Raw genomic sequence first — 17,836 nt, 5'->3', positions numbered from 1 at the left:
CCCAAGAACAGGTACTAAAAATAAGTATGGTGATGGAAGCACAAGTCAAGTGATCCAAGGAAATATGGTAAGCCTATAAAGCACCAGAGTAGGGTTTCGACAAGAGACATCAGGGCCAATTGCACCTGTTTTCAAATTAAAAACCTGTCACCTCCCCCCAGGCGTTTGTAACTAAAAGAGCCACTTTGTGCTGCACTAATGCTGCATTCTGACAAGGTGGCTCCTTTAGTTTGGGTCCCTGGCACTGCTGAAAGAATCGCTTTTGAAATTTGTCCCGCATACTGTGAAATCGCCACAGGGGCAGGTCTTTCCCCCCTAATCCAGACGCCTCACAACCGTCGATCATGGCCTCTGCGTGCCAGGCGCCGCCTACTCTTTATTAGCGTCCCCGGCGCCTGCGCCTTTTTTTTCTTTTTCGGGCATGTGCAGTTGCGTTGCCCTTCGAACTTACAGCACAGGCATCGGGGACACTAATGAAGGAAGAGGAGATGTGCCCGGCGCGCAGAGGCCATGATTGACGGCTGTGAGGAGTCTGGATTAGGGGAAAAGACCTGCCCCCCTGGCGATTTCACAGGTATAAGGGACAAATTTCAAAAGCGATTCTTTCAGAAGTGCCAGGGACTCGAAATAAAAGAGCCACCTTCTCAGAATGCAGCATTACTGCTGCACAAGGTGGCTCTTTTAGTTACAAACGCCTGGGGGGTGACAGGTTCCCTTTAACTAAAATCGGCCCGATTGTCTATTTATGGTTAACCCATTATCTACCAATGTCCTTTTTTTGGGACGCCTAATCTTTAGCTTCTAGCAACTAAGATTTTATAATTTTTATAATTAGGTCCAATTTTTTTTTTTGTGTTTGTAAAATGAATGTTTTAAAAATAGGAAATCATGTCATTGTCATTTATAATTGAATATTGAGACGCCCTTTTCTAAAAATCCGTACTTGTAAAAATTTTAATTTGGCAAGTAATGGGTAATTACGCTTAAATAAGGCCCTAAAAGGTCAAGATCATAACTTTAAAGAAAAAGTATTCTAGTGTCAATAACAGTTGAACATATTCTGATCCTTAGCAAAGTACAAATTAGATTTAACAAGAACTCCTTGTGGGTTTGAAATATCCACTCAAATTCCATGCCATCAAGAGTAGCTTGAACACGCAGGTATGCCAAATTGGTTTTAGTGACCGAAGAGAACAGTACTTGTGAAAATACCCAAGGATTTTTACCTTAATTTCACTCCCTGCTAAACTATAAATGAACAAAGGGGTGTATATAAAAAAGATCTTAACTATTCTGCATGTTTCTCTATTTGGTGAGACCTATTAGGGCACAACCTTAAGCTCACAGAAAAATAAAATGGGGCTTTACAGCCAAAAAGATCCCACAGTAGGTAAAGAATTACATTTAGTAGATATTCTGGTCACTGCTTCCAAGATTTGTTGTACAAAACATCTCACACAACCAGAGCGAGCAAAACTGGTCTAAGCTCTACAATATAAAGTACAGTTTCATTCATACACCTTGAAAAGAAATATTACTTATAATGGCATTAACTCTCCAAGCTGAAATGGCTGCTTACAACGGAGAACAACCATGGAGATTGGTAGATAGAAATTAAATGCATGACAGATTAGTATTCTGGCAAAGAGACTGAGAAAGAGCCTTTACACGTATCAGTTAAGAATAAAAAGGGACTTCAAGATCTGTCCTTTAGCCTTATTTATAGTCCACACGCCGTTAAAGGAATCCTCTCCCCCTATCTTCCAAGCCCTAATCTACACTAATAACAACCTTAACAGGTCTGAACAAATACACAAATTACCGCTATCACTACTTGCTTCAGTATATAATTTTCCTTTATCGAAATATGGTTCAAGTCAGGAAAAAAAAAAGATTGCGAACATCTATAATGGTGAAAAATGTCTCTCCTTTAGTGAAATTAATTCCTCCGAACTGGTACTATTCACTATAGTTAGTGACAATATAATAAAACGACTCAACGGCAAGGCAATGAATATCGAAATTTTTTCACTGCTTTTAAGTAACATAAACAATAAAAATGCATGGAGTTTAAAAAGCCTTCATAGCTATTTCAACAAGGATGTCATTACTATTAAAAATGTCTACATGAAAAGGTGAGAGTCTGACCTTAACATCGCTCTACAGATTGAATAATGGGACAGCGCTATCAGAAGTACTTATGCGTCTAATATCTCAGTGATCCTTCATGAGTCACTCTTCAAGATATTGTCAAGGTGGTACTATACCCCCATTAGGCTATCACACATAAGCCAGGAACATTCATCGCTATGCTGGAGGAATTGCGGGTCACAGGGTTATTTATATCATATATTTTGGGGTTGCCCTAAAGAGAAAACCCTCTGGTCACACGTATCACAACACATCAATTCCTTTACCAACAATAGCTTCTTCATTACTCCTTAGAGGGCACTTCTTTCGATTGACATGGATGATGTAGACCCTTCAATAAAATACATTATAATACACATTTTTTTAGTAGTAAATAACTCCCTAGCTCATTGGTGGAAGAAAAATGAAGTTCAGAAACTTTTAGATATATTAGATACAATCCATCAACATAGTACCTTAGAATGGAGATTCACTATCAATTGCAATGGTATAAATTAATATTCTAGGAAATGGAAGATCTGGAACTCAAAATTCCAAAACCAATGAACTATCTTTAAGACATATGGGAACAATCTGAGATCATTATGCCTACATCCCATTTCTTTTTGATTCCTTTCCATATTCAAGTATTATACAAGTTTAAAGTATGTTGTAATGTTTAAACCTTTGTTACATTGTTAACCGGAGAATTTTGTTTGAGTTCTCTAATTTTTACCATTCCCTCTCCCCTTTCCCATTGTTAACCCTTCCCTCACCCCCTTTTTCCCTTCCCCCTCCCTTTTTATTCCTGTTCCTTTTAAAAAAATTAAAATCTAATAAAAATATTTAAAAAGAATGAAAAGAGACTGATAGGAACAGCAACATTAGCCTATTCCTTCACATGAGGAAGCAACTACGGGAGAGAGAGATACCTCATATACTTCTGGTTAAAGCTCAGATGGTCTTAATCCAAGGGTTTCAAAACCCTATACCCTCAACAATGTAACTTATCAATCCTTCACCCTGTTCTTCTGGCTATCAGAATAGTCTATTCATTGTCACTAGAGAAGGTATTCATCCTTCGCTAATAGAGTTTGACAGGAAAAAGATATTAATCAATTCACTGATTCTTCTGCTTATTAGACTAAATGCAGACTTGCAATCTTATTGCTCCAAAAAGGAACATTGATTGGACCTTTAATGATCTCATCAGACTTAGGCTGGGTTCACATAGCATTTGCCAGAACATTCAGTGGCTCTGTCATGGCTTAAGTCCAAACCCCTGCAAATAGGATTCAAGCATGTCCACCAAAGGGCTCATTGTGCCAGAAAAAAAATAAAAAGGTCAATGCATGGAAATAACAAAAGAAAAAAGGAATGTAGTCAGCTTACCGGTCTTAGACGAAATCCCCAGACCTGCCAACGCCCAGCACGGTTCGGGGTGAGCACCCACAGCAAATGAAGACAAAAAGAGAAAGGATCCAGCTGGAGGTGGAGGAAGTTCAGACATTGTGAGACTTTATTAGACAACTAAAGCGATAAATAGTTCTTCAAAAAGAAAAATCTTTACATAGCAAACACCTGGCACACCAGTGAGGAGGATCAACGCGTTTCAACTATGAAGTCTTACTCATGATCATGAGTAAGACTTCATAGTTTAAACGCGTTGATCCTCCTCACTGATGTGCCAGGTGTTTGCTATGTAAAGATTTTTCTTTTTGAAGAACTATTTATCGCTTTAGTTTTCTAATAAAGTCTCACAAAGTCTGAACTGCCTCCACCACCAGCTGGATAATTTCTCTCAATGCATGGAAATGGTGCACTCCAAAAAAAATATATTTTTTTGCCCAAAGGTATAAATTTAGTGACATACAGAACACCCAAAAATGACTAAAACATTTAAAAACAATACAAAAACAGCACAACCACATCCCTGGGATTAATCCATAGAAAAGTCAATAAAGACTAAATTATAAGTAGACAATAAATGGGACTGTCCCCGTTTAGATATCAATAGACAATATGCAATATGCACAATTTTATAGTGGAATCAAAATTTGAAAGCCGTATAATTTTCAAAGTAAAAAATAGCATATAAGACCGAAAGTGGGCATGCCCAAAGACGGTAAACAAGCACATGTAAATAGTTGGGCCCAACAAAGCCCTCATAAACTGTTAGGACATAGAGACATACATACAATATATGTATATAAGTCATGTATGTATATAAAGGCAAGGTGATAAACAGCCCCATGAATGAAGGGGTGGTAATCTATAGGCAAAATTGTAATAAAGTAACTAAAGAATCATAAAGGTGAAAGCACCAATAAGAGCTGTAGGGAATCAATGTATATCACCTATATCAAGCAGTCAGAGGATCAAGCCAAAAAGTCCAGAATGTCCATAATGATGGGAAAGCAGTCCCGGGACCAGGGATATTTTATTGATATTTGGGTGCGCTTATCAATATGTGGCGTCTTTCTCTCCATGTCTTTGCCTGCGGCTGCATGTCTAACAGTCGCAACACATGCGGGGATTGCCTAAAAACAAACAATTTGGAGTAACTATGTCCATCTTAAACAACTCTATAAGGATTGACTGGGACATTAATGGTTTACAAATACCAACATAACAATGACCAGCCCATTTTATGACTAAAAACTGGGAGGATAGACTGGGTTTACAATGATTTCATCTGATGTAGTGCAATATTCACATCCAAGTAGGAGGGATAAACAATTTTATTGGACTCACCAGACTGCATTTGTGCATATTACCAAGGCGAGACCTGATTGGCCCCCTCGAAAATATATGATAGAACCACAACAGACCACTAATATAATCTAGCATTCAACCTGCAGCGGGCTGCAGGCCAAAAGGTAATGAGGTCCTGCTGCACAAAACAACAAACTTGAAGCATGTTGTGAGGCTGAAGGCCCATCACATCATGAAGCAGTAGTCCAGAACCAGATCAAGAAAGAGAGGGTCACACAAAGATAAAGGCAGCTGGCCCCATCAAGATAACCAACCTTAGTCAGGAATAAAAGGTCCACTTTGGTGGTAAAAATTTCCCAATCTGCCGATCAATGCAGGTCCCAGGAGTGAGACATCCACTGATCAGCTTTGTTTTACCTGGACAAGCCGTTTTACATATATGTTTTACATATGAAAGACTTCTTAGACCTCTTCAAAATCTGTTATTGTTGAGGAGGAATTGAATGTGCAGTAACCATTATGCCTGCCCAATTACCTTCCGAGGGGTCATTGTAATTGTCACCATGGGCTGTTTAACTAATTGGATGCCACAATCCACAGTATCCACAGCATAAGCAAAGGGTGGTGACTTTCTGTGTTAGCCCATTGGATTTTGCAGTTTGCCTAACAATTTAAGAATGTCAATCTTGGTTCCTACATTTTCTATGCATAGACTATAACGCATTCAAATACCCATTACATAGGTGTTCTAATCCATTATAAATAAAAAAAAAACAATAGTCAGTGTTCCATGACCATGTAATCACTTGACAAACATGTCTGTGTTGCATATGTGTGTGCTGTCCATTCACATCATGGATCCATTCATTGTCATGTGAGTTTGGTCTGCAAATTGGACAAAAGTTCCTTTGAAAAAACAGATAGCACACATACATGAAACATAGAAGTGTGAATGAGCCCTTAATTTTCAGTGTTTCATTTTATAGAAATTCTGCCATCAATCAAAAGATCTTGAAGTGCTGGATATTTCTCATTGTTTGCAAGTAACAAACAACACAGTAAAAACTATTGCATTTTGCTGTAAGATGCTCACATCCATCAATATTGCCGGATGTCCAAAGGTAAGCTATAGGAGTATAACATGAAAAGTGAGACAAGCATAGAATTCTAATTTAGTTCATAAACATCAGGGTTAAAATGTGTAGAGTTATATTTCTTTTGGATCAATTTGCAGCTATTGTTTATTTCAGGAAATAAGACAATACGTATAACCAAAAAGGACAATCTCTGTTTGAAAAAGATTTGAAAAGGAACCATAAGTAATATAGTCTGGAATGTATAACCCATGAATAATGAATAGAGATAATCAGACACAAGGGGTAAACTAACAAAAGTATGTTTTTATTAAACATAGAAGATAACATATAATAAAGATAAAGTTGGGAGAATGGCGAGAAGCAGCTAAAAAATAGATGTGGGAACAGCTGGAAATAGTATACCACGTCAAAGGAAAGATAAAAATATCAGTATAGTACGACAAAAGGGGAAAAGGTGTTGACATAAATGGTCATTATAATGTTAACTATGAGGACTCACAACATTATAAAAGTCAGGTCATATGGATGAATGAATTTACCTTGAGACATGATGTGAAAATAGTGCAGGACGCCACCTGACAAAGCTAAGGCGGTGAAACGTGCATTGAGGCTCCAGCTGTATCCCCCCTGCGCTCCCACACTATTTTCACATCATGTCTCAAGGTAAATTCATTCATTCATATAATCTGACTTTTGTGATGTTGTGACTCCTCACCCTGAGATATATTTGCTGTATCTTCTGTGATCATAGTTATCATGATAATGACCATTTATGTCAACACCTTTTCCCCTTTTGTTGTACTAAACTGAATCCTCTGTGTCGGCTTTTTTCACTATCAATCTAGCATAGTGCCCCGGGATTTGTATTGTCTAGGATCTCAAGTCAGCATATACTATCACTATTGTCATGTATTCAACTCTGACAGATATGCTTTTAGTATCATAGTGAGCGCAGGATCAGCGGGATATTTTTGTCTTTTCATTGACGTGGTATACTATTTCCAGCTGTTCCCACAACTATTTTTTAGCTGCTTCTCTCCATTCTCCCTACTTTATCTTTATTATATTATATTTTATGTTCTATGTTTAATAAAAATATATTTTTGCTAGTTTACCCATTGTGTCTGATTATCTCTAATCTTTTTTTTTTTTTATGGATTATACATTCCAGACTATATTTGTTATGGTTCCTTTTCTGATCTTTTTCAAATAGAGATTTTACTTTTTGGTTATATGTTTTGACTTGGGGGCATGCTCCACTTAGCCGAGTGGATATCTTTGTAGGTTAATAGGACAATACGTGTCTCAGGAAAATGTAAATTATTGTACCTTAATTATACTGATAACTGCATAAAATATTTTGTTCATTTTCTCCTCTACAATCTTATAGTACTCTCTTTGAGCTCCAGTTGTATGTCATTTTTCATGGCTCCTTTCACGACTCATTGTCTCACTGTATATTCCAGCACCTTGTTGATACGGGGTGTACACTGACAGGTTGGGGCCCCTGTGCAAGAAATGTGTCTGGGCCTCCTACCTTTTATGGTAACAATATATAGCCACACACACATATATATATATATATATATATATATATATATATATATATATATCTATCTATCTATCTTAGTCTCCTATGTATATTGCCATCCCTTATTACACAGTGCCCTCTCTTGTTTTGTACTGTGCCGTCCCTTATAGATCGGATTATATAGCGTCCTCATTTTTATTACGGTACATGTCATCCGCTATTGTCAGATAAATAATGCAATGACGGCTGACGGAGCATGGGAAAGTTTCTTTTCTAATGGAGGAGCTGATGGACTAGTCGTCTGGTCACAGGCTGGTCCATTAGCAGTCATTTCATATCTAACAAGTGAGAAATATGTAATAAAAGAGGGCTCTGTGAATAACAAAAATAACAAGAACACACTATGTAAGAGATAATGCTCTACATAACAGCAGAGGAAGCTATATGGTAAGGGACAGCATTATATATTAGAGAGGATGGTACATAATAAGGGACGGAGTTATACATAATAAAAGAGGAAACTTTGTAAATATGGACGGTATTATACATAATAAGAGTACACTATATACTAATGGACTGTGCTATACATAATAAGTGAATACGCTATATACTAAGGGACTGTGCTATACATAATAAGTGAATACACTATATGCTAATGGACTGTGCTATACATAATACGTGATTAGACTATATACTAAGGGACAGTCCTATACATAATAAGTGAGTACACTATATTCCAAGGGACCGTGCTATACATAAGTCAGTACACTATATACTAAGGGACTGTGCTATACAGAAGTCAGTAAACTATATACTAAGCGACTATGTTATACATAATAAGTGAATACATTATATACTAAGGGACTGTGCTATACATAATAAAGCTACATTCATGTATCTGTGTAAGTGTTGGTGTGCTGCCAACTTTTACAGATGCATGTAGCACGTCCTATCCTGATTCTCAAAATCAGATCAGTACAGGACATTCTCTGACCCTGAAAGTACAGTATAATATAATAAAACTTGGCACTCAGCTTGATATTAGACTAAAAGATTTAATGCAGTCCAGAAGTAGTACATCAGTTTCACAAACATTTCGGTCATGCGGCGACCTTCATCAGTGAACCTACTGCTTGTAGAGTGGGGGAGTCATGAATGTAGTGAACCGAATAGTAGTTGTCCTGTATTATGTATTATGAACCTAATGCCATGCACATAGGAGATGAATGCGTATCTGGAATCAAATGGTCCAGGAGTCTAGGTTCTATGGTTGTTGCAGTAATGACTGCTGATAGATCCGGGATCCACCGGGTATCTTAGTAGGACAACCAGTGGTGTCCAGTGGGATTGTGTCCTCTAACAGCCCGAGGTGTCCGCTGTATATTGGAATATACGTTAGTGAAACTGATGTACTACTCCTGGACTGCATTAAATCATCTTATCTAATATCAAGCTGAGTGCCACGTTTTATTATATTATACTCTCTGGTTTGGGACCCTACTTGATCACCTGCATGGTTGTGCCATGGTCTATGATTATCACAATTCTCTGACCCTCACGGATTTCATTCTCAGATCTGTGATTTTCATGTATGTGTGAGTGGACCTATAAAACTTTACGAGTCTGTGTGCCATCCAAAAAATGCCATCCGAAAAAAAAACTGGCAGCACACAGGCATATCACACAAATGTGAGAATGTGGCTTATGGGATTTTACAGAAAACATCACCACTCCACATCACACAGTGCAGTTACAGGATAGTATTTACATCCAGGCGCTTACCGCTGACCTTAATGTCGACATCTCCCAGTCGCAACTCATCTTGTCACGATGATCGGTCGCAGCCCTAAAAATAACAAGGACACATATATTGTATGCAGACGTGTCTCCCCAGGACTTCGCCTCTTAATACAGATATGTACCCCATCGTTAACATTCTATTAGCCGTGCAGCAATCAAAATGTGAAGTGATAAGCAGAGCTATGCCCCCATTAACTATAATCTCCCTCGCCCAATAAATATAAATGAATCAGTCTCTGTGACTATCTCCCAATGCATTTGAAGGTTATGTGCACACATTGCATTCTGTTGTGGAAAATAAGCTGCGTTTTACAGTACAACCAAAGTGAATTCATGCACATGTTGCTTATTTTTTATCTGCAGCAGAATAAAATCTGCATAATGTTAATTCTTGGAGTGTATTTCACCCATACTAATAAGTGTGGGAAAATATGCAACAAAAACGCAAAAAAAAAGTGGCAAAAAAATGTATTTTACGCAGCGTTCTTCTTGCTAGGATATGCAGATTTTTCTTCTGCAAATCCTGAATGTGTGCACATAGCCTAAGTCCCTCTCCTGTGTTCCCCTATGCATGATAAGTCCTTGATAGCATCATAATGTATTTGGGGGTGAGAGAAGATGAGAGAAGACGCTATCAGGTACTGAGCATCCTCCGCCACCTCCCAATTCATTACAAGTCCCTGACAGAGTATTCTCCCACTTTTCAATTCATTATAAAGTGTCATATGCACCTTACCCCTTCCTCTCCCACTCCCCAATACATTTTAAGCCCCTAATAGCATCCTCCACCATGCTACCTTTCATCATAACACTTAACACCCTCCTCCACCTCTCAATTCATCCATATCTATTGTCCTCCTCCACCTGTTCAGAAGCTCTGCTTACTCCCATCCCAATTCTTCAACCCCTCCATATCCTCTCCCCACACCCTTGTCTTCTCCCCCACCCCCATCATTGTCCTCTGCACCACTCCTATCATTGTCCTCTCTCCACTCCCCTCATTGTTCTTTGCACACTCCAATCATTTTCCTCTCTCCTCTCCCATCATTGTCCTCTCCCCAGTGTATTGGGAGACAAAAACACAGCTGTCTCTCCGTCCGTTCCCCTGCAGCATTGCTTCTTTCTTTTCGCTGGCAACTTTCTAAATGACACATGCGTGCGCTGCATGCTGATGTCGTTAATCCGCGCCTGCCTATGTCACTGAGAAAGCGCCGGGCAGGAGAGGATCCTGCACCTCCGCTTCCATTTTCTACCATATGCAGCGGAGCTGTAGGATCGCTTCCTGCCCGCCACGCCGCACATGATGACACTAATCTGGCAGTGTGCCCCCCGGATCCTTGGGCTCTGAGAAACCTCATTATTAGCCGCCTTGCAAGGTGCCCCTCTCCACCTCTGGGCCCCGTCGCAACTGCTATATGTCTGCCCCTGTGTTAATAAGCCCAAATGTATGAACCCATACTGCACTTTTGTTTTCGATTTCATACAAACATTCCTTGGTATTCAAATTGCAAACCATGAAGGAAGAATCGTGGAATCACGGGATGGCTAGGCATGGTAATAATATGCAAATGATGAAAAAATGGGAACAAAATTTTAAAAACACCTCATTTTATTCAGTATTGAGTATGATCGCCATGTGCAGAAATACTGGCACTTACACTCTTTGGCATGTTATCAATGAGATTATTAATGGTTGACTGAAGCATATTCTGCCAAGCTGAATGCACTTGAGCATGCAAATCATCACAATCTGCTGCTGGCAGTTCTCTTTGCAATTGCTGACAATTGACGTCACACCTGTGCTTGATGAAATGCAATTATCGAGATGCTGTAGGCCATGGTAGCCTATTTAGGTTATGCAGGCTGCTCACAGTAGCATGAGCCACGTGTGGCCTGGCATTATTGTGTTTACAATTTGCTCCTGAGACTCTTTGGAGAAATGGCTGTACCACTGATTGCATGGCCAAATTGATGTCTCGCTGAGCTGTTAAGTGTGCTATCGTACACTGTGCTGCCCCACATCATAATTCCAGGAGTAGGACCGGCGTGACCTTCCCTTGTGAAGGCCTTTTCATTTTGTTGCCCAAGTGGTCACCAGACCAGTCATCGGCTATCATTGGGTCCAAGAACAAAAGCAGAATCAAATCCATTGCAGCCTCCATTGCCGTTTTGCTTTGCACCTTGATGGCCTTTGACAAAGGAGGCGTAAGGTGAATAGAACACCAGGACATCTGGCTGGACTCCAGCGCGTACCAGTTGTTATTCCACATGGCTAAGCACCACTTTACTCATTTGCAGGCATTTACACAGTTTTTTCACTGTGTGTTCATTCTGATTGCTGTGAAGATTAGTACTGTGGGTATACTGTGAGACACTACTCTTATGCCACTTGGTGACCTTGTGAACACACTCTCCAAGTGTGCACATGTTATCCCACTCCTAGGGTTCCACAAAGCAATTTTTGGTTTCCAAAAGACACGCAGTGAGATTAAACTGTTTTGAGTCTCAAGCTAATCAGAATAGTGATATAAAATATTTTTACATGGTGCCGTTTGTCCCTTTTCATCACCATTTACCCATCTGTTATGTATTGTTTTTGTTTTTTACATGCATGTTAAATTAAACTTTGTAATTTTTAAACAATTTGATTTCTATTTTTATTTACAATATTTTGGGGCATAACACTACAAACTTTTTGTAGGATCTACCTGGTGTTTCTAGACTTGTCTTCAATCGAGAAAATCTGAAATGACATTGGTCGGCAATTACAAAGGAAGCTGCCAGCAGTGGATCTTTATGATTTACTTGTGCAAGTGCATTAATAGTGGCAGAACATTCTTCAGACAACCATTAAGAACCTCACTGATAACATGCCAAGGTGTGTAAGTGCCTGTATGTGCGTGGCACACATACTGACTAAATCCAGATGGTTTGAAAATGTAGTTTCCATTTCTCTCATCATTTATATATTATTAACATGTCTCTCATCCTGTGATTTCCATAACTGCACAATTTTTCCTTCGTTATGCTTCAATTTCCATGTTGAGGAGTGTAGGTTTGCCTATCAGATGTAAACTGAAGAAAATAATGAAATGCTTTATGGGATGACATGCTACCAAGATATTTTAGAACTACTTCAAGGCTGCGTTCACACATTGAGTTTTTGGTGAGTATTTTACCTCAGCATTTGTAAGCCAAAACCAGGAGTGGGTGATAAATACAGAAGTGGTGATGTGTTTCTATTATACGTTTCCTCTAATTGCTACTCTCCAGATTTTGGCTTATAAATACTGATGTAAAATACTGACCAAATACTGAACGTGTGAACATGGACTAAAAGTTTACCATGTATCAAAGACGCTCATTTATTGCAGCCATGTATACTTCACTCTAAAACACTGGTATTTGTGAGAAAACATAGATTAAAACGTCATTCGGGTACGATGTAACCACAATGATTAATCCAAAAGGCAGGTTCCTTTCGGCTTCTCTCCGTCCTGCTCCCCTTGACTGACAGGACTTCCCCCTTATAGATACATGAGAGAGGCCTGTTAGTCTAGGGGAGCAGTGAGAGAATAAACTACCATGGACCTGCCTATTGGATCACTCATCCTAGTCGGATCGTCGATCTCCAGCTTTTAAAAGTATGTCTTAATATGAAATGCTGCAGCGTTTCAGAGTGAAACACACATGGCCACAAAAATGAGCTGCACTCTGATTCATGCTGCCCGTGATGTTCCCTTTAACATAAAGCAAAAGAACATAAGTGTCTTCAATTCTGTAGTTCTTGGACATATGGACCTCGTGTGCCCTCATGCAGAAAACTCTTCTGTCTGCACTTTTTTGTCTTACACTTTACTGCGATATAAATTACTGTACACTTTCTTTGCAATTAACTAAGAGCATATCTATTATAATATAACACTGAGAGCGTCACTCTCTCCGAAGCCTTTATAGACTGCGCAAGTGTAAGCGCCGGCGCAGTCTGGACCCCCAAGAGTGACGCAGCCCAGAGGAGATCGCGGTATGCGTAAGCACTGAACGCATACCGCGATCTCCGATGGAAAAGCAGGGACGTGCCGGGAGGGGGTGAGTATATGCAATAGTCACCTGTCCCCCATCCACCGGCGCTCCGTCTGCCGCGTTCTCTGCCTGTGACGTTCAGGTCAGACGGTGCGATGACGCGATTAGTGTGCGCCGGCACTTCCCTCTGACTGAACAGTCACAGCCAGAGGACCTGGAAGACGGAGCGCCAGTGGATCGGGGACAGGTGACAGCATACAGGGCATATACTACACTGTGTTCCAAATTATTATGCAAATTGGATTTAAGTGTCAAAGATTTAATTGTTTTGTTTTTCAAATAAACAAGTGGATGGTATTGTGTCTCAGGGCTCAATGGATCACTGAAATCAATCTTAAACACATGTGATAATTGGTTTTCCAGGTGATTCTAATTAAAGGAAAACTACTTAAAAATGATGTTCCACATTATTAACCCCTTAAGCCCCGAGGGTGGTTTGCACGTTAATGACCGGGCCAATTTTTACAATTCTGACCACTGTCCCTTTAGGAGGTTATAACTCTGGAACGCTTCAACGGATCTTGGCGATTCTGACATTGTTTTCTCGTGACATATTGTACTTCATGTTAGTGGTAAAATTTCTTCGATATAACTTGCGTTTATTTGTGAAAAAAACTAATATTTGGCGAAAATTTTGAAAATTTCGCAATTTTCCAACTTTGAATTTTTATGCCCTTAAATCACAGACATATGTCACACAAAATACTTAATAAATAACATTTCCCACATGTCTACTTTACATCAGCACAATTTTGGAACCAAAATTTTTTTTTGTGACGGAGTTATAAGGGTTAAAAGTTGACCAGCAATTTCTCATTTTTACAACACCATTTGTTTTTAGGGACCACATCTCATTTGAAGTCATTTTGACGGGTCTATATGATAGAAAATACCCAAGTGTGACAACATTCTAAAAACTGCACCCCTCAAGGTACTCAAAACCACTTTCAAGAAGTTTATTAACCCTTCAGGTGTTTCACAGGAATTTTTGGAATGTTTAAATAAAAATGAACATTTAACTTTTTTTCACACAAAATTTATTTCAGCTCCAATTTGTTTTATTTTACCAAGGGTAACAGGAGAAAATAGACCCCAAAAGTTGTTGTACAATTTGTCCTGAGTACGCTGATACCCCATATGTGGGGGTAAACCACAGTTTGGGCGCATGGCAGAGCTTGGAAGCAAAGGAGCGCCATTTGACTTTTCAATGCAAAATTGACTGGAATTGAGATGGGACGCCATGTTGCATTTGGAGAGCCCCTGATGTGCCTAAACATTGAAACCCCCCACAAGTGACACCATTTTGGAAAGTAGACCCCCTAAGGAACTTATCTAGATGTGTGGTGAGCACTTTGACCCAACAAGTGCTTTACAGAAGTTTATAATGCAGAGCCGTAAAAATAAAAAATCATATTTTTTCACAAAAATTATCTTTTCACCCCCAATTTTTTATTTTCCCAAGGGTGAGAGAAGAAATTGGACCCCAAAAATTGTTGTGCAATTTGTCCTGAGTACGCTGATACCCCATATGTGGGTGTAAACCATTGTTTGGGCGCAGGGCAGAGCTCGGAAGGGAAGGAGCGCCATTTGACTTTTCAATGCAAAATTGACTGGAATTGAGATGGGACGCCATGTTGCATTTAGAGAGCCCTTGATGTGCCTAAACATTGAAACCCCTAACAAGTGACACCATTTTGGAAAGTAGACCCCCTAAGGAACTTATCTAGATGTGTGGTGAGCACTTTGACCCAACAAGTGCTTTACAGAAGTTTATAATGCAGAGCCGTAAAAATAAAAAATCATATTTTTTCACAAAAATGATCTTTTCACCCCCAATTTTTTATTTTCCCAAGGGTAAGAGAAGAAATTGGACCCCAAAAATTGTTGTGCAATTTGTCCTGAGTACACTGATACCCCATATGTGGGTGTAAACCATTGTTTGGGCGCAGGGCAGAGCTCAGAAGGGAAGGAGCGCCATTTGACTTTTCAATGCAAAATTGACTGGAATTGAGATGGGACGCCATGTTGCGTTTGGAGAGCCCCTAATGTGCCTAAACATTGAAACCCCCCACGAGTGACACCATTTTGGAAAGTAGACCCCTTAAGGAACTTATCTAGATGTGTGTTGAGCACTTTGACCCAACAAGTGCTTCACAGAAGTTTATAATGCAGAGCCGTAAAAATAAAAAATCATATTTTTTCACAAAAATGATCTTTTCACCCCCATTTTTTTATTTCCCCAAGGGTAAGAGAAGAAATTAGACCACAAAAGTTGTTGTGCAATTTGTCCTGAGTACGACGATACCCCATATGTGGGTGTAAACCATTGTTTGGGCGCATAGCAGAGCTCAGAAGGGAAGAAGCGCTATTTTACTTTTCAATGCAAAATTGACTGGAATTAAGATGGGATGCCATGTTGCGTTTGGAGAGCCCCTGATGTGCCTAAACATTAAACCCCCCCACAAGTGACACCATTTTGGAAAGTAGACCCCCTAAGGAACTTATCTAGATGTGTTTTGAGAGCTTTGAACCCCCAAGTGTTTCACTACAGTTTATAACGCAGAGCCGTGAAAATAAAAATTATTTTTTTTTTTCACAAAAATGATTTTTTAGCCCCCAGTTTTGTATTTTCACAAGGGTATCAGGATAAATTGGACCCCAAAAGTTGTTGTCCAATTTGTCTGGAGTACGCTGATACCCCATTTGTGGGGAGGGACCACTGTTTGGGCGCATGACAGAGCTCGGAAGGGAAGGAGCGCCATTTGGAATGCAGACTTAAATGGATTGGTCTGCAGGCGTCACGTTGCATTTGCAGAGCCCCTGATGTACCCAAACAGTACAAACCCCCCACAAGTGACCCCATATTGGAAACTAGACCCCCCAAGGAACTTATCTAGATGTGTTGTGAGAACTTTGAACCCCCAAGTGTTTCACTACAGTTTATAACGCAGAGCCGTGAAAATAATTTTATTTATTTTTTTTCACAAAAATGAAATTTAGCCCCCAGTTTTGTATTTTCACAAGGGTATCAGGATAAATTGGACCCTAAAAGTTGTTGTCCAATTTGTCCTGAGTACGCTGATACCCCCTATGTGGGGGGGAACCACTGTTTGGGCGCATGACAGAGCTCGGAAGGGAAGGAGCGCCATTTGGAATTCAGACTTAAATGGATTGGTCTGCAGGCGTCACGTTGCATTTGCAGAGCCCCTGATGTACCCAAATAGTACAAACCCCCCACAAGTGACCCCATATTGGAAACTAGACCTCCCAAGGAACTTATCTAGATGTGTTGTGAGAACTTTGAACCCCCAAGTGTTTCACTACAGTTTACAACGCAGAGCCGTGAAAATAAAACATATTTTTTTTCCCACAAAAATGATTTTTAGCCCCCCAAATTTTTATTTTCCCAAGGATAACAAGAGAACTTGGACCCCAGAAGTTGTTGTTCAATTTGTCCCTAGTACGCTGATACCCCATATGTTGGGGTAAACCCCTTTTTGGACGCACGGGAGAGCTCGGAAGGGAAGGAGCACTGTTTTACTTTTTCAACGCAGAATTGGCTGGAATTGAGATTGGACGCCATGTCGCGTTTGGAGAGCCCCTGATGTGCCTGAACAGTGGAAACTCCCCAATTCTACCTGAAACCCTACCCCTAACCGTTTACTGAACATTTTCTGACAGTCATAAGTGCCACGTATATAAGTGCCACGTATATAAGTGCCACGTATATAAGTGCCACGTATATAAGTGCCACGTATTTAAGTGCCACGTATTTAAGTGCCACGTATTTAAGTGCCACGATATTTCAGTGCCACAATATTTCAGTGCCACGTATTTCAGTGCCACGTATTTCAGTGCCACGTATTTCAGGCACTGAAAAATACGTGGCACGTAAATACTTCAGTGCCACGATATTTCAGTGCCACGATATTTCAGTGCCACGTATTTCAGTGCCACGTATTTCAGGCACTGAAAAATACGTGGCACGTAAATACGTGGCACTTAAATACGTGGCACTTAAATACGTGGCACTTAAATACGTGGCACTTAAATACGTGGCCACTGAAATATCGTGGCACTTATATACGTATATACGTATATAAACGTATATTTCAGTGCCACGTATTTCAGTGCCACGTATTTCAGGTTAGGGGTAGGGTTAGGGGTAGGGTTAGGGTTTTTTGTTTTTTTCTTGTTTTCTTGTGTTTTTCTATAAAAACGCATGCGTTTTACCGCGTTTACATGCATTTTTTCACACATGCGGTTTTTTTAAAAAACGCATGCAGATAAAAACGCAAGTGTGAAACCAGACTAAAAGACGCTTTTTATAGCAAAAAAGTTTTTGCGTCTCCACATTTTGAGACCTATAATTTTTCCACATTTTGGTCCACAGAGTCATGTGAGGTCTTGTTTTTTGCGGGACGAGTTGACGTTTTTATTGGTAACATTTTCGGACACGTGACCATTTTTTATCACTTTT

General features: G+C 39.7%; 1 protein-coding gene across 1 annotated transcript in view; it reads left to right on the top strand.

Annotated features, from left to right (window-relative positions):
* The window catches only part of FBXL13 (F-box and leucine rich repeat protein 13), a 377,146-nt gene that overhangs the window by 343,340 nt on the left and 15,970 nt on the right, over positions 1–17,836 (top strand). Inside the window, exon 19 of the mRNA XM_077264721.1 lies at positions 5,832–5,966. Within this exon, the coding sequence (XP_077120836.1) occupies positions 5,832–5,966 (135 nt within the window). The remainder of the gene's footprint in view (positions 1–5,831; positions 5,967–17,836) is intronic.

This window comes from Ranitomeya variabilis, chromosome 5, assembly GCF_051348905.1.
Source record: "Ranitomeya variabilis isolate aRanVar5 chromosome 5, aRanVar5.hap1, whole genome shotgun sequence".
Classification (NCBI taxonomy): Eukaryota; Metazoa; Chordata; class Amphibia; order Anura; family Dendrobatidae; genus Ranitomeya; species Ranitomeya variabilis.
Note: the sequence above shows the minus strand (reverse complement) of the source record. Positions and strands in the feature narration are given on the sequence as shown.